General features: G+C 34.7%; 1 protein-coding gene across 5 annotated transcripts in view; it reads right to left on the bottom strand.

Annotated features, from left to right (window-relative positions):
* Positions 1-27,176, bottom strand: part of PTBP2 (polypyrimidine tract binding protein 2) — a 143,849-nt gene that overhangs the window by 46,560 nt on the left and 70,113 nt on the right. For all 5 annotated transcript variants that reach the window (XM_044672102.1, XM_044672098.1, XM_044672099.1 and 2 more), the window contains exons 4-5: positions 2,152-2,324; positions 1,045-1,188 (exon numbers count right to left, since the gene is read on the bottom strand). In XM_044672102.1, the coding sequence (XP_044528037.1) occupies positions 1,045-1,188; positions 2,152-2,324 (317 nt within the window). The remainder of the gene's footprint in view (positions 1-1,044; positions 1,189-2,151; positions 2,325-27,176) is intronic.

Below are 27,176 nucleotides of genomic sequence, written 5' to 3'. Positions count from 1 at the left end.
GTTTATGTTATTAATTAAACAAGTCCTATTTTAACTAATTATTGCTTATTATTTCAAATTAACATATCCAGGTAGGAACAATGTGCTGATTCTACAAATTTCAAAACATCAAATTGAAATTCTTTCAGAGCATCTTAGTACATGAAAAAGAACAAAGAGTTTCAAAGCATTTCCCAAAACCTAAGTAATTCATTTCTCAACATACCTCAAGAAATATAAATACCCTTATGATAACAACATTAGTTTTTACATTAGTTATCTTATAGTGCCCAAGCAGAAATAAAATACTGACAGCTTGGTAAGCATTTAACAAGAAATGAAAAAGAAAAAAAAAAATCCAGAACTTTAGATCCTTTGAAAATTTCACAGTACTCAAAATGCATAATGTACAACACAGCTTTCAAATGATGAAGTTGCTAAGTTGAGAATATTTTAATTTCTGTGTCACTTTAAAAACAAACATAATTTAGGTCATATGATTTATTAAAAGAGTAAAAAATAAGAACGAAAGGAATTTAACTTGGTGAACTTCTATAAGCACTGATAAGTAATTTGAAACTAAAAGTTTCCCTTATTTTAAAGACATGTTATAAAAGGAATGTATGGCAAATATTTACAAATTAAGTGTAAATGCACAAATTTAGCTTGCTATAATTATTATATTCTAGTCTAGGTCAGCAACTATCCGGCTCCACCTCCTGACCTGTCGGTCCAGGCAGGGCCCCAGGATGTGCCCCAGGGGGCCCTTCAGCCACCCCCCCCCCCATATTCTGGAGTCTTCAGCCTCCGTTCTCCTCCTTCCCCAGGCCTTTATGGCTCTCACGGCCAAAAAAGTTGCCTACCATTGCTCTAGTGTATCCCTTTCTTTTTTACCAAATTATAATCATTTTTCCTATATTAGGTTTTCTAATAGTGGGGAGTGCCTATACAAAATACCTTTAAAAGATATAAAAACATTTTGTTTCTACTTATTTTTTGTCATATTCTTAATATCATACAATATGTGCATATTTAATTGACAAACATATACACATATATACATACCTGGTTTAATGTATTATCTGTCTTTAATTCTTTATGATTGGAGTACTGGATATATATGGGTTGGTTTCGAAGATGAGGTGTCACAGCAGAATAGTAATTAACCATAGTAATAGCCGATTCTTCTGTAGCTAGTTCCAAAAATGCCTACAGTAAAAGTTTTTTTTTAATTATTATTTTCAAACAAGCTTCAACAGCACAAGTGATAAAGTTGTCTTTCATAAGGTTCATTTTAGTTTCCATTTAGATAACTCCACATATTACATTTCAAAACTGAGCACTTAAAAATTGTCATGAAAGGAATTCATTCAATTAAAAATAAACTACACTGAATCAGCATTTTATGGACCTTAACTCTCTACATAAAAACACTGTCAAATAATTTCCCCCAAAATTAAGCCATAAAATCAAAATTTAAATTTTATTCCTAAAATAATTTTTATAAAGAATAAGATGTTAAATTGAAGCATCTTTCTTTTTGTATTCTTAAATTTAAATAAAACTTGTTTGAATGGTTATTAACTAGTTATAATCTAGAATATAAACAATTAAGGATATTATTTGCAATTCAATATCAGTAGATAATTAAGAGAGAATTGAATTCTGGGAAATTGATTGCTATTCGAGAGTTATTTAAAAATACTATTTTCCCAATATCAGATTTCCTCTAGGCCTTGCTTTAGGACAAACTTTTGGGTATTAGTATCTTTAGTTCTCTCACCAAGCATTAGGTGTATCTCTAAATGCAATGCTTAGAAACAAAGTTCTCTGGGAATTAAGAATTTAAAGATATAGTAAAGAGTCTTCATCTTTTAACTGACAATCAAATTTCAAGTATCAGATGGCCTATTACCAGATGTTCTATCCTCTGTATTGCCTTCCAGGATTAATACTTTAGTACAAAATTTTTTGCCTCTATCCTAGTCTGCAATCTCAATTTCTGTAACAAATCCTTTGCATTTTCTTAGTCATTGAGCCAGCTAAGTTATAAGGCCCTTCTACAGCACATTAATCTCCAAGCTCTCTATTTCTTAGCTTTTCAAACCTGGTAAAAAGTATGGGTTTGAAATTTGAAAAAAAAACTGAAATTTGAAAAAAAGGTATATGTACCTGATTTTTTCCTTTCAGCATTAGGATGTTGGTTACCTTACCAAAAGGTAAGCCCAAAGCAATAACTTCTGTTTCTGTCACTTCACCAGGTAATTTTCGAATATGAAGTACACGGGAAGGGGCCCCATCCATTTTATCTTCTCCCTTGAATTTCTTGCTGTCATTACCATTGGCTGAAAGATATTTCAAAAGTAAAATATATGCATATTTTAACATTCAACAAACATTACATTTAGAACTTTTATTTTCACCATATGAGACTATATCAAAGCTATATTAAAACCAAGAATAACATGTCAAATAATAAATGTGAAATGATTATGAAATATTTATATATAGGATTATTTCTAAAAATTCACAGGTACACTCTCAAAGAAATGAATAAAATCACTTCATCATCTTCTAAGAAAAATATTATTAAATAGGTACCTTTGCTTAATACTCGGTGCTAAACCATAAAGAATAAGATAAATGAGCAATACATGAAAAAATAAATTAAGTTCCAAGAGGTTATTTCAGAAACTCTGTGGAGAGATTACACATTGCATATTAACTTTTATAATATCACCAAGGGATAGTGTACACGACTTTGCGGACAGAGAGCAGGCCTTGAAGCCAAAAAGATATCAACATTGAAGTTTCTGACATATATTATTACTCTGAGCAAGTCAGTTAAGCAGAAAAGGGAGTTTCCTCATCTAGGAATACCCTATGTCAATGTAATCAAAGTTCCAATTTCTATCCTTATATCTCAATAATATTAGTACCATTTGGCCCAGAAAAATACTAGAATAAGCCATGTGTGATTAGACAATTTTAGTTAGGTTACAATTTTAACTAAGAAAAAATTATTAAAAGGGGACAAAAGTACCCACAAACCATTTCAATGGGAATAATGTGACAAAACATATTGCTCTCTCAATATGCAACACTGTATCTTTATCACAAATTCTGCTTCGTCTTTCTCACTGACAATAATTATCTCCAAACCACATACTTAAATCTATGACCAATTATATCTCTTTATTTTAGCTTCACAAGTCAAAAGAGAAAGAATATGAGCCAAAACATTCCTATTAAAGATGCCAAATTTGTGTCAGCAGGCTAACAGTTTAAAAAAAAAAAACAACTTTGCTCAGATTATTGGGTGCCCCCCCTACCCCTTTAAGTAACTATGTGTGTGTATATATGTATATTTGTGTATACATGTAATATAATTAATGTAAAGTGTGAAGTGAAGAAAAAGTGAACATAGGAAAGCTAGACAATTTTCAGCTTCTTCTATAGACTTGACTGTTGGTATGACTTGTTGCTTTGGTTTAAAAGGTTGTGAATTCCCAGATCATTCCCAAATACTCCAAAGGGCCTCCATCCCTCAAAATAGTATCTATGTCACTCTTATTCTATACTGGCACTGATAAAACATGTATAACTTAAGAATACTATAACAGAAAAATATAACATATTTCTCAGAGGATCATGGGTACTGGAGCAAGAGTAAAGGGGAAGAAAAGACACTGGTTTTTCCTCTCTTGATTTTTGTCTTCCCTTTAAAAAGGTGGTGGTGGGGGGGGGAGGGGTCAATTGTTTTGGTCTTTTTTTCAAAAGAATGAAGGATATGATGCTTGAGTTAAACTATCATATATCATAAGGAAATTGCACTACGGTATCAAATCACTAAAAACAAACAAACAAAAAAACATACTTCTATGTATTATCTCTGGCCTACAATCTTCCTACCCTGCTGGCTATAAATAACCTCAAAACTATAACATTCTTAACAAATAAAACAAAACTCTTAAGATCCTACCATCTCCCACTAGCTTTCATCCTATATAGCTCCTCTTATACCAGCCTAACTACTTTAAAAAAAAAAAAAGGTACCTACAAAAATCCTCTCTAATCTGGTTTCATCTCTCAACTGAAATTGCTTTCTCAAAAATTATTAATGATCATTTCTTTAATTGCACAATCTAAGAGCCTTTTACTCATGGTCTCTCTATAACACTGTACACAGATGACCATGAACACTCTTTCCTCTTTACCTTTTCATTACACTGTCCTTAATTTTCTCTCTACCTAAATGATCTCTCTCAATCTCCTTTATGGAATCATCATTATCAACAATTATTCATCAAGTGCTCACTAAATATCAGAACCTCTTCTAAGTATTTAGAATACAAAGATTTTTAAAAGGCCCACACCCTCAAAAAGCTCAAATTCTGATGCAGAAAACTCATAAACAATATATACAGTTTAAATTTGAAAATAATTTCAGAGAACCACTAAATTATTTATGAACATACCATTCTCTTACAATCAATCCATAAAAGATTAAGCACTTACTATGTGCCAAGCATAGTGCTAAGCAGAATGGATACAAAGAGTCCCTGCTCTTGAGATACTTCCCAAACTAATAATGGGAGAGATAACATGTAAAGAAATATATACAAAGCAAGCTATATGCAAGATAAATAGGAAATAGTAACAAAGGAAAGGCACTAGAATTAGGGGGTTGGGGGAGGCTTCCACAGAAAGGTGGGAGCTGGGATTTGAACTTAATCTTAAAAGGAAGCTGGTGAAGCCAAGAATCAGAGATGAGTAGAGAGTACATTTCAAATACAGAACAAAGTCAGTGAAAAAATATAGTTGAGATGAAAGAGTGATATATGTAGGAGAGAAGGCCAATGACACTGGATAGTAGAGTACACAAAGGGAAGTCAAGAGAAGGCAGGAAAGGTAGGAAGGGGTCAGGTTGTGAAGGGTTTTAAAAGTCAGAGAGAGGATATTATTTTTTATCCTGCAGTTAATGAATGAAGAGCCAAAGGAGTTTACTGAAAAGAGGATGGATGGTCAGAGAATGCACCCTAAGAAGATTACTTTGGAGGCTGAGTAGAGAATGAACTGGTGTATGGAGTCAAAGTAGGGAAACCAACCAAAAGATTCTGGGATGCCTTGTGGTCAATAATGGTTATGTTCAAACTTCACACAGCTCTGTCTTGTACCTGAGTCTAATGAACTTATGGTTTAATAATGTGTATGTGAGTTTCCTATATTTGAGTTTTAAAGTCCTCAACTGACTGTGAGCCTCATGAGGGAAGAAATTATTTTATCTAAACTGTCACTTTATTAATCATCTACTATGGGCCAGGCACTGTAAAGTCAGGTCAAAGGTAGTCCCTGATGTTAAGGAGCGCATTTAGTATATAGTATCCTTGTATATATACATTAGGGGTACTTAAATACTATGTGCTTACTAAAGTGTGGAAATCAGCCTATAATTCATTAATAAGAAAAGAGCTTAATAGCCAAGGTTTAACTACAGCATTAATTCAATGTAACCTTCTGATCTCATGATAAAGAACCTTTTTAAAAAGTAGTTAAGTGGATCTTTCACATATACACACTCCTTCACCCTACTTAGAAATAAGAGCATTAGAAGCAAACATGAAATGTTTAAGTTATTAATCAGGATGATGTCAGTTAATCAAGTGAAGAAATACCTCATACATAGATGTCCATTTTCAAAGAATTAGAATGTAGTAAAAATGCATTTAATATTAAAACTATACTGAATTTATTGTTAAATTTCTAGATTGGCATACTGACTCTTCCTCATTATGAACTTTACTTTGGTAGAAATAAATCTGAGATGAATCTATATTTACCTGAGGAAACTGATTTTATTAAAAAAAAACTGCTGTTGAAATTATCTTAAAGAAAAATAAGGTACATTTTGAAACAAACATTCCCACAAAAACCTACACAGATAACATGGTGACATGGGAAGGATGCTGAACATATGAGTCAAGAGAACACAGATTCAAATTCTAACTCTATCACTACGGTATTATAAACTCTCTTGACCTCATTCAAAAATACTAGCCTTCCAGTTCTAAATATAAGATCTTGTGATCTTTTCATTTATTTCTCATCTTACATAGCCAATCAATTGCCTAATAACAGAAAGAGTTTGGTTGGGATTATATTACATAAACGTAGTGGATCTAATCAGCACCACTTTCATGATTTTCTCCAGCTTAATTCAGCAGCACACGTATAGAGCCAAAGGCAATGGATGTGGGAGAAATCCAAGGAAAGAATGGTAATAGGTCTGGGGAATGGGGGTTGACTGAGAAAAGACAAAATAGGGTTGAATTGATTCAACAAGGAGTCAAGATGAGGAAGAGAGAAAGAATGTAACCAATGTAGAGATACTAGTATGAGAAAATAACTTGGGTTTGGAGGAAGAAGAATAAGTTTTGGAGTTGCAGAGCCAAGGGAGAAGTAAAATGATAACAGGTTGTTATCAGATAAAAGAATTTCAAAGTTCATGAGAGTATGACAGTCTCTATCTTTGTATGTAACTATAGTGAGACAGAGAAATAGGTCATAGGAAACAAGTAAGATAAGGAACTATGAGGTTAGGGAGTTTGAGGGAGTATCAGTGTGGACGTTCAAGTCCCATAGTAATGAGGGCAGGAGTTGGGGAGGAAAGGAAGACTGTGAACTGAGTACTGAACTCAGGAAGGAGAGAATCTTTAAGATGGGTATACAACAGCCACAAGAATATTTACTGGGTGATAAATAGAGATTGCATGAACCTCAAAGGACAAAGGTTAATGAGTGAGGGTGGTAGAAAAGGAAGAGTGTGGAAGATGCAGTAGGAAATAAAGGAGTATTCCAAATCCCCTCCATGATCAGGGAATCAGGAGGCCTGAGTGAAGAATTTATGTCAAGTCTCAGTGAGTACAAGAAAATGGAAGAAATAAAATTGAAAAAGGCTTAATATGAAAGCTAGTTTGTTACACTTGTGGAGCAAGCTTCTAATCACAGTGGAAGAGAAGGGTAGCTTTATAGTAGGATGTTGGAATTGGATTGAGGGGGATAGGAATAAGAGAATGGGTAGTTAAAAATGGAGACCAGGGTTTGAATGACAGCTGTGGTTCAAAATCACTTGGCTGAGGAGGATATAAAGGGATGAAACTAAATTATGACAAATAAATTCAAGTAGGTTAAGTCCATAAAAGTTCAGCTTAGAATGGAGTCAATTCAGAATTTCAGGCATCACTGAAAAAATCCTGTTTGACACTTAAAAGTTCTTTACAATCCAGTCCCAAACTATCATTACCAGTCTTATTACACACTATTCCCCATCAGATAGTCTAGCCAAATGGAATTTCTTGATGTTTTACGCAAAACAAATGAACCAACCCAGTCCATTTTCTATTTCTGACTCTGAATTAGCTGTCCTCCTATGCATGGAATATTTTCCCTCTTCAGCTCTACCATTTAGAACATACAGTTTCCTTCAAGACTCAGCTCAGTTCTAAGTTTGAATATGGCTTCAGATGCTTTTTAGCTGTATAACCCTGGACGAATCACTTACCACTGCCTAGTCCTTACTGCTTTTCTGCTTTAGAACCAATACATGGTATTGATTCTAAAACAGAAGGTAAAGGTTTTAAAAAAAAAAGGCTCAGCTCAAGCACCACCTTCTACATGAAGCCTTTTCTGGTCCCATCCAGATGTTAGTGCTATCTTCCCCACCTGGGTTAATTTTGCATCTGATTTGCATGTATTTTATACATAATTATTTATGTTCATGTTTTCTTCCCTTGTTAGAATGCAAACGCTATGAGGACAAGGACTGTTTGACTTCATTTTGTCTCCAGTCCCTGGAACAGTTCCTTGTATATAATATGTGTTTAATAAATGCTAGATGATAAGTCTTTCAGCTGTCAAAATTAACAAATAATGATTACCAATAATCAAAGCCATTTATTAAAGAACCTACTATATTATGGTAAAGTTATAAAAGGGAAAAAGTGAGAAAATTGCATCTAACTCCTCTCTCAGTACTTTAAGCTCAGAGAGACAATAAAAACTGGATGAGAACATAGTAATGATCATATACTACAACTTATCAATTATCAATTCCTAAATTAATGAACATGTCCTCAATTTCTAATTCTTTGTCACCATAAAAAAAAAGCTGCTACAAATATTTTTGCACAAATAGACCTTTTGCTTTTTCTTTGATCTCTTTGGATACAGACCTAGTGGTGGTACTGCTGGGTCAAAGTGTATGTGGTTTTATAGACCTTTAGGTACGGTACCAAATTTAGCTTAAAAAAACACTAGAACAAATGGACCAGTTTAGAACTCTACCAATAGTACTTTTTCCATAATCTCTCCATCATTTATCAATTTCCTTTACTGTCATAATCTGAAAGGTGTGAGATAGTACCTCAGAACAACTTACTCCTTTTAAAGAAAAAAATACTGAAATGTAGGGTTGTTTTATATTTGTTTGTAAAACTAAACAGAATCTTTAAAAAAATAGTTAACATACTATATAATGTCTTTAGAAGCCTATCCTTTAGTAGAATTTTCAAAAGTCAATAATAAACTTGACTGATATACCGATATATACAGGTTACAAATTGCGTGGAAAAGTTCCTGCTGGTGCTCAGCACAAGTTAATGATATGGGAATATAATTCACATTCATCTTCAGTTGTTTTTGATGTAGCATATGAAATAACTTTCAGTCAATTGAGTATTCTGCAACTACAACAAATAATCCAGCTATTTTGTCCACTTTCTCAATATGTCAAGGAGTTTTTTTTTAAAATCAGAAAAAATAAGCCTACTATGTGTCATACACTGTGCTAGGGATACAAAGACAACAAATTAAATAATCTCAATTACTAAGAAACTTACATTTTAATGGGAGAGATAATATACACATATATAAGCATATGTAAAATAAATGAGGATAAAAAAATAATGAGAATTTAAAAGCTAGCATTCACATAGCACTTTCAAATTTGCAATGTGCTGTATATGTTATCTCATTTGATCCTGACACAACCTCAGAAGGTAGGTGCTATTCTTATCCTCATTTTTCAAACAAGTAAAATAAATAAGAAATATTTTTAAAATTCCAATGAAATTTGGGATTGAGGGGACTAGAAATTGAGGAGATCAGAAAAGTCTTGATATAGAAAGTGGTGCAAGCTGGATCTTGAAAAAAGAAAGGTTCTGCATAGCAGAACTCAGGAAGAAATATTTTCTAAGTATGGGTGAAAGCCAGCACAAAGGCATACAGATTAAAAGTCAAGTGAAGTTTGCTTGAATTGCAGAGTGCTAGGGAAATAAAGCTCAATGAAATTATGGATTAGGTCAGGGTTTTGAAGGACTTTAAAAGCTCAACAGAGTTAATATCTGATTATGGAGGCAAAAGAAGATACTGGAGTTTGCTAATTAGAATGATAATCAGATCTAGGTTCAAGGAAAAGTACTTTTGGCAGCAGAATGGAAGATGGACTGGAATGGGAAGAGACTTGAAGCAGGAAGAAGCCTGCACAACAATCTAGAGAAAAGGTAATGAGGGTTTGAATTAAGGTGATTTTTTTTTTAAAGTCCAGGAAGCAGTACATATCCTAGATTCCATTTTTTCTTAATCAGCATTCCAATTTTTTTTTCATCATTTGAATTTACAAAGATCTATTAAGTGCTTATCTTTCCTCTCTCTACTTCTTATTATTCCTTAAAAACTTTCCTCAAATCCCATCATTTTGACAAAGTCTAACACTAAGCAAGGGCTTAAAGAGGACTGATAAATGAAAGAACTGATTAGGAAGGAGTGTGTAAAAAAATAGGAATTCAAAAGCATTTTTAAAAGTATAAAATATAGATGAGGTAAAGGAAGTTAATAAATAAAATCAAAACTTTAGAGCTGGAAGGTTATTTCAGAAGCTATCTAGTACAAATCTTTCATTTTACAGATGAGGAAACTGAGCCCCAGAAATGTTAGATGATTTATTTAATGTTACACAAACAGTCTGTAGCAGAGCTCTCTAATCTTACCTCTTTAATATTTAACATTTCCCCATATACTGGTTTCTTCTATGCTGCCTACTGTCGACCTGAAAAACATAGAACTACCAATGTAGTTATAATAAGGGTCTTTCATAGAAGCAGACAGATTAACCTAGGAAGACACAAAGAATAGCAGTCCTGGGACTTCCATTGAACTGCATAAAGTAGTGTGTTTATAGATTTTAGGACTGGAAAGGGCAATAATTGCCTGGTGACCAAGGGTTACTAGAGCTTGGGAAAGAAGCACCAGTCAAAGAAAATTTGATAAATACACAATGACTTAAGGTTAAGGTAATTAAGTGTTACTGGAGGTTATGACTGTTTTTAGCTGGTCTTGAAGGGTAATTAAGAGGTACTTCAGATTTACTGTTCAGCCCAGGGCAAGACAAGGGTCAATCTAGGGGTTTCTTAGTGCCAAGGTTGTTTACTACAAACAAATCCTATTCTCCTCCATTCTCTTAAAACAAAAGAAGACAAAATTTAAATCTTGAGTTGAGACCCCTTAAGGTAAGAAAAGGACAACAAAAACTTTTAGGAGATTTTAAGGTCTATCAGAGAAAAGAAGAAGATCGGGAAGGGGTCAGAACCATTGCTTGTAGTTGATTATCAACAAAAGGAGGCAAAATTGTTAAATTATTATTTTATATGCCAAGAAAATCATGGAGTTGTGAAGAAAAGAACAAAATTTGTTAATGAGGATTTGATATCCATTACAAAAAAAGAAACTTATATGAGCAACTAACTCCTTTAATTCGAAGTCATAAGCCCCAAAGAAATTAATATTGGTCTTATATTTCTCCTTTTCTCAACCAAACTAGTAAAAATAGCTGTCCTATACTCATTGCACCTGTTTCCTCCCCTCTCTCTCACTTCACAAACTTTTCAACATGGTTTCTAACCACTCAAATGAAATTGCTCTCTCTAAAGTCATCAATGATTTGTTAACTGCCAGATGTGATTATTTTTTCTCAATCTTCACCTTTCTTACTCTGGTCAACATCCTGCACATTAAGTATGAATTCTCCCTTACCCACCCTTTCCACTTCTAGATCTAAGAACATTCTAGGAAAGAAGTCAAGACTGCCCTATGACTCCACTCACCCAACCCTGTGACATTCTAGGCCACCATTCTCTTATATATGAATCTTCTATTGACAGTGTTGCCTGTTAGAGGCCAAAGACATCCTGGCTTTTATATTTATATGTGCAACCTCAATTAACACAATGCCTAATTGTGAAACAAAGCAAGTCCTTATTAAATACTTTTTCTTTATTAATTCATTTATTCTTGACCTCTGCAATACATGAATATTGCTGACCATTCTCTCCTGTGGGATATTTGATCTTCCCTTAGTTTTCATGGTACAACTTCCTCCTGGTTCTCCTCCTACCAGTGTGACCACTCTTAGAGTCATCTTTCCTAGATCATCAAAACTGGCACACCTTCAAATTATAGATACTCTTCAAGGCTCTGTACTGAGACCTCTTCTCTCCATATACTCTCTTAGTGGGTGACCTTCAAAGGTAATAGCTAAGTACCTAAGCTACTTAGCTAGTCACATAGATGGTAAACTAGATAAATGCTGGAAATGAAATTAAGACAACATGAGTTCAAATCTGGTCTCAAACACTAATTGTGTGATCATAAGCACATAAGTATTGATCAGGAAATCCAAGGTAAAAAAAAGTTGGTTATAACTCCAGTCAAATTCAATATACAGAAATCAAATCCACAAGTCCATGGGCTCTAGGGATAAGATCTGGCCAGAAGTACACTAGTGGAGTTTCAGTGCATAGAGAATAGGAATGAAGCTGTGTGAGCAAGAAGTTCTCAGATTCATAAAGGGAGATCCCAACCTTCTGTAGGATGTAGAAAAAGATGACAACTGACACGATATTATTTATTACTTAGTCCTAGGCCTCAGATCCAGAGCAAATCAGAGGCAACCATTACCCTATGGGTAGCCAAAATGGAAAGGAACAATAGCTGGCCCCAGGCTATGTACTTTGACCCAGGGGTTGAGTCAGGCTCCCTCTTAGCCAGAGCTTTCCAAATGGCTAATAGTGACTGAGTACAGTAGCATCTATTAGAACTTTCAACCACAGTCAAGTCAGCAGGCGTTTTTACAAACCCAAATCCAGGGTATCACTTGAAGGATTCAGACTGGCAAAGAAGTGATCAGTCTTTGCTTTGAATCAGACCACTGTAGGAGCACTGAAAGCTTGCAGGTCCCCAGCCTGACCCCTCACTGAGATCCTAAAATAACTCAGCATGCAATAACCCAAGAAATCAGCAAGATTAATGCAGACAAATCCTCAACTGATATAGTCCCCATATTAATTTAAAGAGCCTGGCCCTAGCATTAAGTCCAAAGCAAGGAAGTTTGATAGAAGAATCGGTGCATAAAAAAGAATTCCATCTTAAATAACTATTATGGTGACGGGGACGGAAACCTAGAAGAGAATGATTCCAAAACATCTATAAGCATATTTCAGTAAATCACTAAAAACTACTCAGATCTTATAGCACTAGAGGGCCAAATACAATCAGAAAGAATTCAAATATCATCTGCTGAAATTCGCCCTCAAATAAAAATTCCCAGGAATGTTAAGAGTCAAAATCCAAAGCTCCCAAGTCAAAGAAATATAGTTGCCAGAGGGAATTCAAGTAACAATGGGACACAATAAACACTAGGATTTAGAAGTTACCATCCAGAAGAAGTAAAGAACTTGAAAAAAAATATTCCAGAAGGTAAAAGGTATGAATTTAGAGTCAAGAATAAACTTCCCAGTAAAGTTGAGCATAATCCTACAGGAGAAAAAAGGGGTCCTTAATATAATTAGGACTTCCAATTATTCCTGACAAAGACCAGAGGTAAGTAGAAACTTTGAAATACAAATACATTCATGAGAAATATAAAGAAGTAAACATGAGTGAGCAATCACAAGGACTAAAGAGTGGTTCAATTATGGTTTAATGACCTGAAAATAACAAATAACAATAGCAGGAAAGGTGAAGAAGAATGCACTGGACATTGAGTTAGAGGGAGGACAGGAAAGATAGGGGAAAATTCTCTTGACAAATCAGGATATATAAGTATAAAACTATACAAACACATGGGAAGGAGTAGGGAAGAGTACAGGACACTTGAGCCTTACTTTCCCATGAACTAGGCCAAGGAGGGACCAATATCCAAAAACAAATAGGTATAGAAATTCATTTCTTTTTTAACTAACCCATTAGTTTGTTTGTCCTACCCCCCCCCTTAGAAAAGGCATCATTTGACATATATGTATATATACATATATATAAAAAACTGTATCTTACTTATTTCTATGTATTATTTTTTTCTCTGAAAGTGGACACACACAGCCATTCTAAAAATTTATTTCATTCAAAAAGGAAACCAGAAGGAAATTGGAAGAAGATAAAGGGAAGAATAAGAGGGAGAGAAGATTAAGAGAGAGATTAATCTTAAGAGGAAAAAAAAACCTTCTAATTAAAAGAGAGTGGATTTTGAAAAGTATGAAAAGTTAAGCATCTGAGACAGGGCTCTGGATGAAGGAAAGACAAGTAGAGGTAGGGGAATAGAACTTATTACACCAAACCTGGAGCACTGGCACTGAGCTCACCAATCACTTCTTTATAACAAGTGGGTAAGAAACAAAGAAATGCAGAAGTCAAATACAATTGTAAATGTGAATAAATTCACCCATAAAATGGAAGCATAGAGAACAATTAACAAGAAAGCAGAATCCAACATTACTTTGTTTTCAAGAAACACAACTTATCCAGAAAGATGTACACAAGAGGTAAAAAAAGGGAAGGGGTTTGGCGTCAGCTTAAGTTTAAAAAAAAAAAAGTGTATGCATATTGTGGGGAGGGGATGCCACAGCAGTGGTTGTTTAAGAAAATGACCCCAGACATCAGAAAAAAAGACATGGCCTAATTCAAATCAAGAGGAAAACTACATTTTTTTTTAAACCCTTAACTTCGGTGTATTGTCTCATAGGTGGAAGAGTGGTAAGGGTGGGCAATGGGGGTCAAGTAACTTGCCCAGGGTCACACACCTAGGAAGTGGCTGAGGCCGGGTTTGAACCTAGGACCTCCTGTCTCTAGGCCTGACTCTCACTCCACTGAGCTACCCAGCTGCCCCAGGAAAACTACATTTTGCAAAAAGGTATCACGATTTATATCAATACTAAATATATGTACCAAATGGTATAATCTATACGTAAAGGAAAGAGTTGAAGTGTTACAGAGAGAAATGAGGAATAAAATTATGATGGGAAACCTCAATTTACCCCTCTAAGACAAATCTAAACCAAAAAATAGTTGGAAAAATTGAAGGACATGAAAAAATTCTAAAAAATTTTGGTATAATAGACAGCTGGAGAATATTGAAAGGGCAGAAAAGAAATATACATGCTTTTCAGCTATGCATTATGCCGTCACAAAAAGTGAAAGGGTATTAGGGTACCAAAACTTCAAATAAATGAGGAAAAACATAAATCTTAAATAATGAATTACTAATGAAACAAGTAAAAATTTAGACACTTAATTCTAAAGAATATGTGGATCAAAGAACAAATCATAGAAACAACTTAAAATGTCACTAACATTTTAACATTAAAGGCAACAATAGAGCAGCACATCAACATATTTAGGATGCACCTAGTGCTGTTCTTAAGAGAAAATGTGTATCTCTAACCACTCAATGCAGGCACTACTTTCTCCAGGGAAACATTTCCTGATCCTGTCCAAATTCTAGTGCCTTCTATCCCTAAATTACCTTATATCAATTTTATATTGTATGTATACACATATGTATATATGGTGATGTATGTGTAAACTTGCCCAAATACAAATATATATACACACTCCCCCCCAGTAGACTATAAGCTGTCCCTTGAGAGCTGGGACTACTTCATTTGTTTTGGTATACTTGTTAACTGGTACTTAGTAGGTTATTTAATAAATATTGATGAATTTTAATTGTGATTTGAATATAATTCCTCTGACTCTCAATCCAATGGTTTGTTGTTGTTTTTTTTTCCTCATAAAACTGCCTTTCCCTTTAGACTGAAATAGGTATAAGTTGTAAAATACTAAGTTAGAAGGCAAACAGAAAATGTTTAAAATTAATAATTCACTTGCTTGGAAAGATAGAATCTATCCTTAAGGTCATATTCATTCATTATTCCATTCAAAAATATCATAGGCTAAATGGTTCCAAACCTAAGGACCAGAGGGTTATTTCAAGAGGTCTTCAAAGTTGTATGAAAATCATAAATAAACAACCAAGGCTCTGCAGATTGAATAATCTTATAGACACATGTATTTCTAGCTTTTTTTTTAACATAGTGGATTGTTACACTTAGTAGAATGAAAAATTTTTAACTATTAAATTCAAAGTAATTTTTTAATCAAATAATTTAAGGCCCGGGGAACAGAGGAGCAATGAAATTTTATATTAAAAAGAAAGGAAACCAATTAACCACTTCCTAACAAATAACGTTTCAGTTTCTTACTCTGGCCTCAAGGCCTGCCATGAAGTCACTCCAGAGAAGCTGACTCCCCCTCCTCTTCCTTTTCAATACAACTAGACTTGTAAGAACCTTTGCTCTAAAAGGATGAACTAGTCATTGTATGTACTACATATTGTATGTACATTATATCGTACCATGGGGGTTTACACTAAACCTCTATGGCTTTCCAGCTTCATTTCTCACTATCCTTTTATAGAAAGCCACTGTCCTGGACAAAGTGGACTAATTTATCACCTACTGAATACAACTTACATTTTCCCATATCTGTACTTTTACTCTTGCCATTTACCCTATATACAATACCATCACATGTCTATCAAAACCTTAATCACTCTCCAAGGCATCTCAAATCCTATTTGACATCAATCAACAAGTACTTATTCAGTAATAACTAGCTTCTAGTTACTGTATTAAGTACTATATAGAATGAAATCATACATTATCCCCCAGCATACATTAATTAGTATTAGTAATCATAGACTGGCAATTTCCTATAGAAAATTAGTAAAAGTTAGGTGCCCTTCAGAAGAGATACCAATCTCTCCTTATGAAGAGTAAAGAAATCACCCTCCCCAAGCATATATATATATATATATATATATATATATATACACATATATATATATATATACACAAACATACACTTTTAATTCATTCTTTTCTAATGTGGGCGAACCTCACCCCTTTTCTCCCCTTCTTTTCATTTCCATGGAACTGTTCCAGTGTCCTATTTCCCATGGGAAAAGGTCTCATAATCTTAACTTCCTGTCCTGACACAGAAGAGAAATATTGTGTTAAATTACTATAAATTCTGAATTTATGTGAATATCTTTGGACGCTTGCTTTGGATAGACCAATCAAGCAGTGATCCCCATCCTCTCCCCTTCCTAATATAGGCTGCATGTTCTCTGCATGCATCTAGCTAAACCTGTCTGCTCATTGGAGTAATTTCTGGGGATGCATGCTCCCCCAAAATTCCACTCCATACAGAACTGACTACTCAGACAAAAACTAAACAGTGATTGTCTTACAAGAGCTTATGAACTATTTGGGGATATAACGTATACATTTAGCTACAGACGAAACAGCGATAAAATGACTAGAAGAAAAGCACTATCGGCAGGAGGGAGACTTTTCTTATCCGTTTATGGACAGCTCAGGACCCTAAATTGGAGAACTTTGGGAGTAACAGTGTCACTTATGCCACCAGACTTGCTACTACTCCAATATTCACAGTCATTACTGAGAGGAGAAATCATTATGGAAATGAGGCCCGGTTTCCTCATAACCACAAGCAAAAACTGCTGACCAACTGCCACCAACAGGCAGAAGTCTCACATGTCCTAAGAGTGGCAGCACCACCAGCACCCAGACCACCAATCCTATTTCCAGCCAAGCTCTCAAAGACATTATTTGAAGAAGAAACATCTCCATGGAGAAGAGACCAGCCATCTCCACCAACTGCCAACCAACTGCCACACAAAGGGCAGGTAAGCTAGACTAGCTGAAGAGTACCAACGTACCCTGAGAGACAGGGGAAAGCATTCATGATGAAACAAGTAATACCACCACCACAACATCACTGCCACCACCGCCGCCGCCGCCGCCGCCACCACCACCACCACCACCACCTCCACCACCACCACCACCACCTCCACCACCATCTCCCCCTCAAATAGAGCCTTTGGAATATTAATGCTTCCATCATAGCACCCATAGCCATCATTCTGGGAAGTAATTCTTGGAGAGATGCTGCCAAGCAAGTGTTCCTTAAGCCACAAGCTACCAAAAATTCAGAAAAGAAAGTTTCTGACACAAAGGTTCTTGGTCTTGTCAAATGGTGATATTAGATATGGATATGATTTCATCAGTGAAAATGACATTTAGGGACTCTTATTAATGCAAGAACGATTAATCAACATTAAGGAGAATGGTAATTTGCTAGCCAAATTGCAGCAAAAGCCTTTCCATAACTATTGGATAGGACTGAAAAAAAGGTAAGTATCATGAGTAAGTATAGTCAACAGTGAACTGCTTCTATTTGGATCTATAGATTTTTCTCAATTACAACAAACATAAAACAAGTATTGAGTAAACTGACCTTAGAACCAGATGGCTCAAACTGCTATGTCATAAAATACTGAACTAAGATTTATATAAAACAATATGCATACTCAAGTGCATTGCTCTCACTAAAAATATTAATAGTGGCATTCCACCAACTGCCCTGAGAACCCAGGCTTCTGATCACTGAGCCTCTCCCGCTTCTATCTTGACCTAGAATTCCACACTGCAGTTCCCATCCTATGTTCCTATACTCCAGACTCTACCTCCAATCTAGCACCCTACCATCTGTCTCATGGAATCTGGCCAGTGATCCTTCACTATTTATAGTCTAACCTAGCTATTCCCTAGGCATCTTAAGCCATACCCCTCCCCTACTACCCATACACTTTTCTGTATCAACTTTCTATGTAATAATTAAATCAACTTTACCATTACTAGAAAAGGCATACTGTTGAGAGCTGTTGGATGTAGAAATGCCATTGGAGAAATAGGATCAAATTTAGGGCCTGTTATCTGGATTCCCTAAGTGACCAATCCAGGCTGAAGCAGTCTTTGTGTTTGGTTCTGGTCACCTGAGCCCCGAAAAGCTCTGCTACCAGCAGGTAGGTTAATCCAAAAACAACTTGATCCCTCCAAGAGGTTATTAGGAGTCATTTAGAGAAACAGAGTCTGTAACAGATATTTTATCTGGATCCCATTACAAAATCATCGGCAAGTAAAACTGTGTGTATGATTTTTCTGCACTGCATGTCAGGATGCAGACAGAATGGGCCATCTAAGATAAAAATCTGAGGCTCCTCTTTTGACTCAGTCTTTGATCCCCACCTTTCTTAGAATTCTTATTGAAGAGCTTTGAAGTGGCAGACCAGCATCTACTGAGTTAATGATTCCTTTCCTTGATAACTGAGAAGCCTGAATCCTAACAAATGTTACTTAGATAAGAGTGCATATTCAGATTAGAACTGGCTCCTTTAGGATTTGACTGGTGAGCATCTCCATGGGGTATTTCCTCTCCCAGAATTATCCCCTACTAAGTTGGTGGTTGAAATTTGACCATTTGTCTTTGCACCTTTACTCTTTAGACTTCAATGGGTTATGTGTGATTTATTACCCCTTCACAACTGTGATTCCTTTTTGTTCTTTGCTTGAAATCAGTATATAATAAACTCCCAAGCCCGCAGAATTCAGAACAGCATGGGCTAACCATTAGTCTAGTTGTTATCATTTTCTTTCTCCTGCCTTAACCATCCTATGCCACCACGCCGCTCAGGACCCCAAAAAATAATATAGAGGCATGGCTCCCTATAGCATACCAATCAAATGCTCTTTGATTTCACTTATCCCTGTGACTTTTGCTGTTCAAATAACCTTCGAGTGGTTACCATTCACTTCTATGTTTTCTTTCCCTTATATTCCCTTAGAATATAAGACTCATCAAGGACAGGGACTTATTTTTTTTCCATTTCTGTCCCCAGTGCTTAGCACAGATTCTGATATATAGTAAATCCTTTATAAATGCTTTTCATTCATTCAAAAAAAATTTTTTCTATTAAGTTTTATACCTAGGTACAGTTTTACATGAGTTCCCTTAAATATGTCACAAAAGACTGGGTCACCATATCACTCTAGCATGCTGATCATATTGTAGAAAAGAAGTATCAAAGATGTGAACCACAGGCCTTCTTTATTATAAAAATCATAATATTATATAGGTAATATTAAGTTTAAAATTAAATCAACATGAAGCCTTCCAGGATCTTTATATAAGGATTAGTGGCTTTCATTTCTAATTTGAGTTTGGCACCACTTTCTTTTCATATCTTCGGCTTGCTTTTGTCCCCTTAAAATGGAAATATCCTAAGCATGTAAAGAGACATGGGTTTCCCCAAGTCTTAAAAGGAAAATCACAAGAGCTTTTTTCTCTGTCCAATACATTTCTCTTCCCCTCCCCAGTTCATGTCACAAATGTTTGGATATTCAAAAATTCTAGTCATAGTCATTTATGCCCAATTACCATACAGTGCAACAATAATTATGCATATTATTTAATGTCAGAATTGCCTTCTAGAAAATTTTTATTGCAGTGCAATTCAGCTCATGTATATTCAGGCTTAATCTTGTTTATATTACATGGCTATTCACTTATAATTTAAAAATTAAAGTGAATACTGCTCTAAGATTTACTCTTCTTTGTTCTTGCCAGTTACAAAGAATTGTCACTGCTGATAGCTAACCTGTGTTTATTCTTACCTTTATTTATTTATTTTTTTTTATCCTGGGACTCCATTCTAGGAGCATAGGGCCACAACCAGTAGGCAATGGGTCACGCAGTCGCTCAGGGTCACCCAGCTGGGAAGTGTCTGAGCCCGGATTTGAACCTAGGACCTTTCGTCTCTAGGCCTGGCTCTCAATCCACTTAGCTAGCCCAGCTGCCCCTACTTTAGGTTGCAGTTTCTTTAGCAGATGTAGTTTTTACAGGGTGGGGTTGCTAGCCCCACGCCCAACCCTCCTCCTTTTTCATCTGGGCTAGGGACCATCCTTGTCTTACCTTTATACCACCTCCTAATGGACTTTTTTGGGAGACATTTGACCTGTTTTCCAAAGAATGGATTTCCTCCATTAAATCTATACTAGATTTTATTACTGTCATATTTTAATGGATCACACATGATCATGTTAATATTGTTATGCTTGGCAATAGTACAAATGACCTATGGTTGTTATCATGTGGTTTTTGTACATGTCCTCTCATAATCTTTCAATAGATGGAGGATACAAATCTTTTCCCTAAGTCACTTAACATTTCATGAGTATCAAAAGAAAAAAAAGAGCACGAAAACATAAAAGACTCCTCCCAAATAGAAAAAAAGTAGACTCTGGGAGAAACAAGTACTTGTACCATAGAAGCTGATAATGAGAAATCATCCTAAAAGGGCAAGAAGAAGAAAAGTTAAGTAGTGGATCAGGTCGAAGAGAAACCAAGGAAATTAGGCTGCATGAAATTAACATCTTCAGTTCCTTGAAATTAGTCTCATTTGGCACTGTCTCCAATCTCTTCACCATTCTGACCATGTTCCTCTGTATGTACTCTAATTTATTATTTTCCCTCCAAAAATATGATGCTCAGAACTGAAGTCAATATTCCAGTTGTTATCTGCACACGGAACTATCAACTTCTTAATTCTAGATTTGAAGCTTTCTTAATGCAGTCTTAACTTTTCTTGTCTGCCTCAACATTGCTGATACAGTTTATAGTCCACTAAAACATAAATGTTCATTCTGAGTTTGCAGCCCACTAAAAGGAACATGTTCAGCCAAGACTTCCCTAAGTCTTGTTTTGTGAAAACTGATTTATTAAAACTCAAATGAAAGTTGTTTGCATTAATATATATATTATATTTCATCTTAAAAGATTTAGCCCAATATTTTAGCTTGGCATTCTTTTTTATACCTAAGTGTGTTATTGAACATGTTAGCAATACCTTCTAGATTTTTATCTTGATAACATTGATAATGATGTTACAACAGTTACAGACCCAGCATCTATCTTTAGGACAATCCAATACAGTCCTCCTTCCTAGTTGAAACAAACAATTAATGGACTCTTTGGATCCAGCCATTCAACAAGTTTCAAATCCAATAAATTATACTTTCATATAACCCACATCCTTTCCAAAAAAATGATTATTCCAGACAGCTCTTAAAATTCTATTTTCCAGAAGAATTCGAACATATTCTTTGTTTTAGAACAGATAATTTAGAATTCGAAAATTACTAACTTATAGTGTACCTTAAGTAGTATATTTATAGAGCATTATATGTAGAAAATATCTTTCAATAGCAACTTTAAAAGTGTTTCCCTTTCTACAACCCTACGAAATAGGTATTTAAAGTTATGTTAACCCCATTTTACAACTGCCACAGAGACAGTTGTCACACCAAACAGGCCGTAAGTCAACAGCAAAGTTGGAAAATGAAATTTCTTGACTCCATCTGGTATTTCTTTCTTCATTTAATACTGTCTTTTTGCTATACCTGAGTATAGATGTTTTTTCTTTTAAAAAAAGGATAATCCAAAAGTATTATATGAAGATATCTCAATTCCCCTAAAAATTACTTTCCCTGCTCAAATTCCAAATAAAACTTTTGTTTAACTCTTCAGCTCTAACTACAGATCTGACCAAGTCACTCTCTTAACTTGGTAAAATCGAATTGCTCACTATTGTGAATTCCCATTTGGCTTTTAAACCTCTTTACAATTTGCCCCCAACTTATCTTTCCAGGCTTATACATATTATTCTTCTTCCTGCTATGTTCTGGCATGCACTTTTGCAGTGTATCATACCCAACAAATCTTTCCTTTCTGTGCCTTTTCCCTTTTGTCTGGAAAATATGCTTTCCTCTCTATTTCCTTCTTTTCTTCAAAAATTAAGCCCAACCCTCATCTTTTTACCTAAATCCCTACTCCAAAATACTTTCTATATTTGTGCGCACACACACACACGTGCACCCATGGAGTTCATTTTTGTCTCTATAGACCCAGCACAAAATTAAATGGCTAGTACTGAGTAGGCAATTATTAAAAGTATTCTGAATACTTGTTTATGTTTTAACATAATTTATTTAGCTAGATTTATTGAGTCTTAGTCAACATCCCCAATTAGATTGTAAACTGTTTCAGAGCAAAGATTATATATAAAGTTTGCCATTTTTCATTAACTTTTCTCAATAGGATGTATGGAAAATACTGAATTGGGTTTTTCTGTGAAATTATTTTGTCTCTGAAAAACAGTTTAATTTTAGGGCTAAAGGTCAAACTAGCTCTTCCCAGGTTTTGCTGGATCCTTCCTACTTCTGTCTAGATGTCAAAATTGGAAGGGAGACCAGCTCTTTATTTGTAAACAAGAACTCTCTTAGATAATGAGATCAGCTGGCTTTGGCAACCATGCTGGGAAATGCTACAAGAGTTTTGGTGTCCAGAAGAATGGTCTTGTCTCCACTGAGGTTTGAGCCCTCTCATCAGAGGACTTCATAATAGAGAAGATAGGAAGTTGAGTCTTTTTTCCAAGAACTGGGGACACAAGAAGACTACCTGGTCTGGTTCTCAGTTTACCAGGGCCAAGGCACTAGCTCTCTCAGGGAGTGTCTCTGTTTCTCCATTAAATAGCTTTTTGCTTATTTATATTATTTTTACATATAATAATTGTATAATACACATACTATATATAAACAATAGTAATAAAATTAAGAAATGATTTCCAGAGAATTTTAATCATTATAAATTCTTTGAGGACAACAACTATTTCGCTTTTTTATCTGTATTATGCTTGGCCCGCAATACAGTATGTGGTATATATATATAGTAAGCACTTAATACTTTAAAAAAAAAATTATGTTTAAAAATGTTTCTCATTTCAATAACAAATTTTCCCGCATGAGTTTTCTAAAGATATAATCCAAATTGTCTCCCTCCCTTCTTCACTACCCCCTTCCAAGAGCTGGCAAATTATTCAATTTTTGTGAGTGAATAATCTTATAAAACTAAAGCCCTAAAACATATGCTCAAAAAAAAGTGATAAATTGTATGTTTTCATCTGCATTTCTACTCCAACAATTCTTTCCCTGGATGTGGATAACATTCCTTTTCATAAGTCCCTCAGAATTGTTCTGTATCATTTCTATTGCTATTAGTAACTAAGTTTATCACATCTGATCATTCCACAAGATTGGTGTTACTGTGTACAATGTTTTCCTGGTTCTGCTTATTTCACTCTGCATCAGTTCATGTAGGTCTTTCCAGCTCTTTATTATGTCTTCATTCCTTGTAGCATCCCTTATTCCATCACCATCATATACCACAATTTGTTCAGCCTTTCCCCAATTGAGGGATATTCCTTTAGTTTCCAATTCTTTGCCACTACAAAGAGAATAGCTACAAATATTTCTGTATAAACAAGTCCTTTCCCTTTTAAAAAAATATATCTCTTTGAGATAGAGGTCTGATTGAGGTATTACTGAATCATAGGGTATTCATTCTTTTATAGTCCTTTGGGCATAATTCCAAATTGCCCCCCAAAATGCTTGATCAGTTCATAATTACACCAGCATAACAATTGTAACTCTGAATGTGAACGGGATGAACTCGCTCATAAAACGGAAGCAAATAGCAGAGTGGATCAGAAACCAAAATCCTACCATATATTGTTTACAAGAAACACATATGAGGCGGGTAGACACACACAAGTTCAAGGTTAAAGGTATGAGCAAAATCTTTTGGGGATCAAATGAGAAAAAGAAGGCAGGAGTGGCTATTATGATCTCTGACAAAGCCAAAGTAAGAATAGATATGATTAAAAAAGACAGGGAAGGTCATTACATCCTGATTAAAGGCAGTATAAACAATAAGGAAATAACACTGCTAAATATATATGCACCAAGTGGTATAGCATCCAAATTTATAAAGGAGAAACTGGCAGAGCTCAAGAAGGAAATAGATAGTAAAATCATAATAGTGGGAAATCTAAATATTCCTCTTTCAGATCTAGATAAATCAAATCGAAAAATAAATAAGAAAGAGGTAAGGGAGGTGAATGAAGTCCTAGAAAAATTAGATTTAATTGATATGGAGAAAAATAAATAGGGACAAAAAGGAATACACCTTCTTTTCAGCTGCACATGGTACATTTACAAAGATTGACCATGTTATAGGGCATAGAATCATTGCAAACAAATGCAAAAGAGCAGATATAATAAATGTAACCTTCTCAAATCATAATGCAATAAAAATAATAATTAGTAAGGGCACCTGGACAGGCAAATCAAAAAACAATTGGAAATTAAACAATATGATTCTCCAAAACCAAATTGTCAAAGAAGAAATCATAGAAACAATCAACAATTTCATTGAAGAGAATGACAATGATGAGACATCCTACCAAACTCTATGGGATGCGGCCAAGGCAGTACTCAGGGGGAAATTTATATCCTTGAGTGCATATATTAACAAATTAAGGAGGGCAGAGATTAATGAATTGGGTATGCAACTCAAAAAATTAGAAAGTGAGCAAATTAAAAACCCCCAGATGGAAACTAAATTAGAAATACTAAAAATCAAGGGAGAAATTAATAAAATCGAAAGTAAAAGAACTATTGAATTAATAAATAAGACTAGAAGCTGGTATTTTGAAAAAACAGATAAAATAGACAAAGTACTGGTCAATCTAATAAGAAAAAGGAAAGAAGAAAACCAAATTGACAGTATTAGAGATGAAAAGGGAGACCTCACCTATAATGAAGGGGAAATTAAGGCAATCATTAAGAACTATTTCACCCAATTATATGGCAAAAAATATAACAATCTAGGAGATATGGATGAATATTTACAAAAATATAAATTGACTAGATTAACAGCAGAAGAAATAGAATACCTAAATAATCCCATATCAGAAATAGAAATTGAACAAGCCATTAAAGAACTCCCTAAGAAAAAATCACCAGGACCTGATGGATTCACAAGTGAATTCTATCAGACATTCAAAGAGCAACTAATCCCAATACTTTACAAATTATTTGATATGATAATCAAAGAAAGAGTCCTACCAAATTCCTTTTATGACACAAATATGGTACTGATTCCAAAGCCAGGGAGATCAAAAACAGAGAAAGAAAACTACAGACCAATCTCCCTAATGAACATAGATGCAAAAATCTTAAATAGAATACTAGCAAAGAGACTCCAGCAAGTAATTAAGAAGATCATCCACCATGATCAGGTGGGATTTATACCAGGAATGCAAGGATGGTTCAACATTAGGAAAACCATCCACATAATTGACCATATAAACAGACTAACAAACAAAAATCACATGATTATCTCAATAGATGCTGAAAAAGCCTTTGACAAAATACAGCATCCATTCCTACTGAAAACACTGGAAAGTATAGGAATAGAAGGACCTTCCCTAAAAATAATAAACAGTATATACCTAAACCATCAACAAGTATCATATGCAATGGGGATAAATTAGAAGCCTTCCCAATAAGATCAGGAGTGAAACAAGGATACCCATTATCACCTCTATTATTCAACATAGTACTAGAAACACTAGCAATAGCAATTAGAGAAGAAAAAGAAATTGAAGGTATCAAAATAGGCAAGGAGGAGACTAAGCTATCACTCTTTGCAGATGATATGATGGTCTACTTAAAAAATCCTAGAGAATCAACTAAGAGGCTGGTAGAAATAATCAACAACTTTAGCAAAGTTGCAGGATACAAAATAAATGCACATAAATCATCAGCATTTCTATACATTTCCAACATATTAGAGCAGCAAGAGGTAGAAAGAGAAACACCATTTAAAATGACCCTAGACAATATAAAATACTTGGGAATCTATTTACCAAAACAAACACAGCAATTATATGAAAACAACTACAAAACACTTGTCAAACAAATAAAAATGGACCTCAACAATTGGAAAGCCATTAATTGTTCATGGGTAGGACGAGCTAACATAATAAAAAAGAATATTCCACCCAAATTAATTTACCTATTTATCTCCATACCTATCAAATTACCAAAAAACTTCTTTACTGAATTAGGAAAAACTATAACAAATTTCATTTGGAATAACAAAAGATCAAGACTATCAAGGGAAATAATGAAAAAAAATGTGAAGGAAGGGGGCCTAGCAGTACCAGATATTAAACTATACTATAAAGCAGTAGTCACCAAAACAATATGGTACTGGCTAAGAGATAGAAGGGAGGATCAGTGGAATAGACTTGGGGTTAATGATGTCAACAAGACAGTGTATTATAAACCCAAAGAGCCCAACTTTTGGGACATGAATCCACTATTTGACAAAAACTGCTGGGAAATCTGGAAAACAATATGGGAAAGATTAGGTTTAGATCAATATCTCACAGCCTACACCAAAATAAATTCAGAATGGGTGAATGACCTGAACATAAAGAGGGAAACTATAAATGAGCTAAGTGAACACAAAATAGTATACTTATCAGATCTTTGGGAAAGGAAAGATTTTAAAACCAAGCAAGAGTTAGAGAAAATTACAAAATGTAAATTAAATGGTTTTGATTATATAGAGCTAAAAAGCTTTTGAACAAACAAAAACAATGTAGTCAAAATCAGAAGGGAAACAACAAATTGGGAAGAAATCTTTATAACAAAAAAACTCTGACAGGGGTCTAATTACTCAAATATACAAAGAGTTAAAACAATTGTATAAAAAATCAAGCCATTCCCCAATTGAAAAAATGGGCAAGAGACATGAATAGGCAATTCTCAGGTAAAGAAATCAAAAGTATCAATAAGTACATGAAAAAGTGTTCTAAATCTCTAATAATTAGAGAAATGCAAATCAAAACAACTCTGAGGTATCACCTCACACCTAGCAGATTGGCTAAAATGAAAGAAGGGGAGAGTAATGAATGCTGGAGGGGATGTGGCAAAATTGGGACATTAATTCATTGCTGGTGTAGTTGTTAAATGATCCAA

This window comes from Gracilinanus agilis, chromosome 4, assembly GCF_016433145.1.
Source record: "Gracilinanus agilis isolate LMUSP501 chromosome 4, AgileGrace, whole genome shotgun sequence".
NCBI classification, from domain to species: Eukaryota; Metazoa; Chordata; class Mammalia; order Didelphimorphia; family Didelphidae; genus Gracilinanus; species Gracilinanus agilis.
This window is presented reverse-complemented; position numbering and strand designations above follow the sequence as displayed.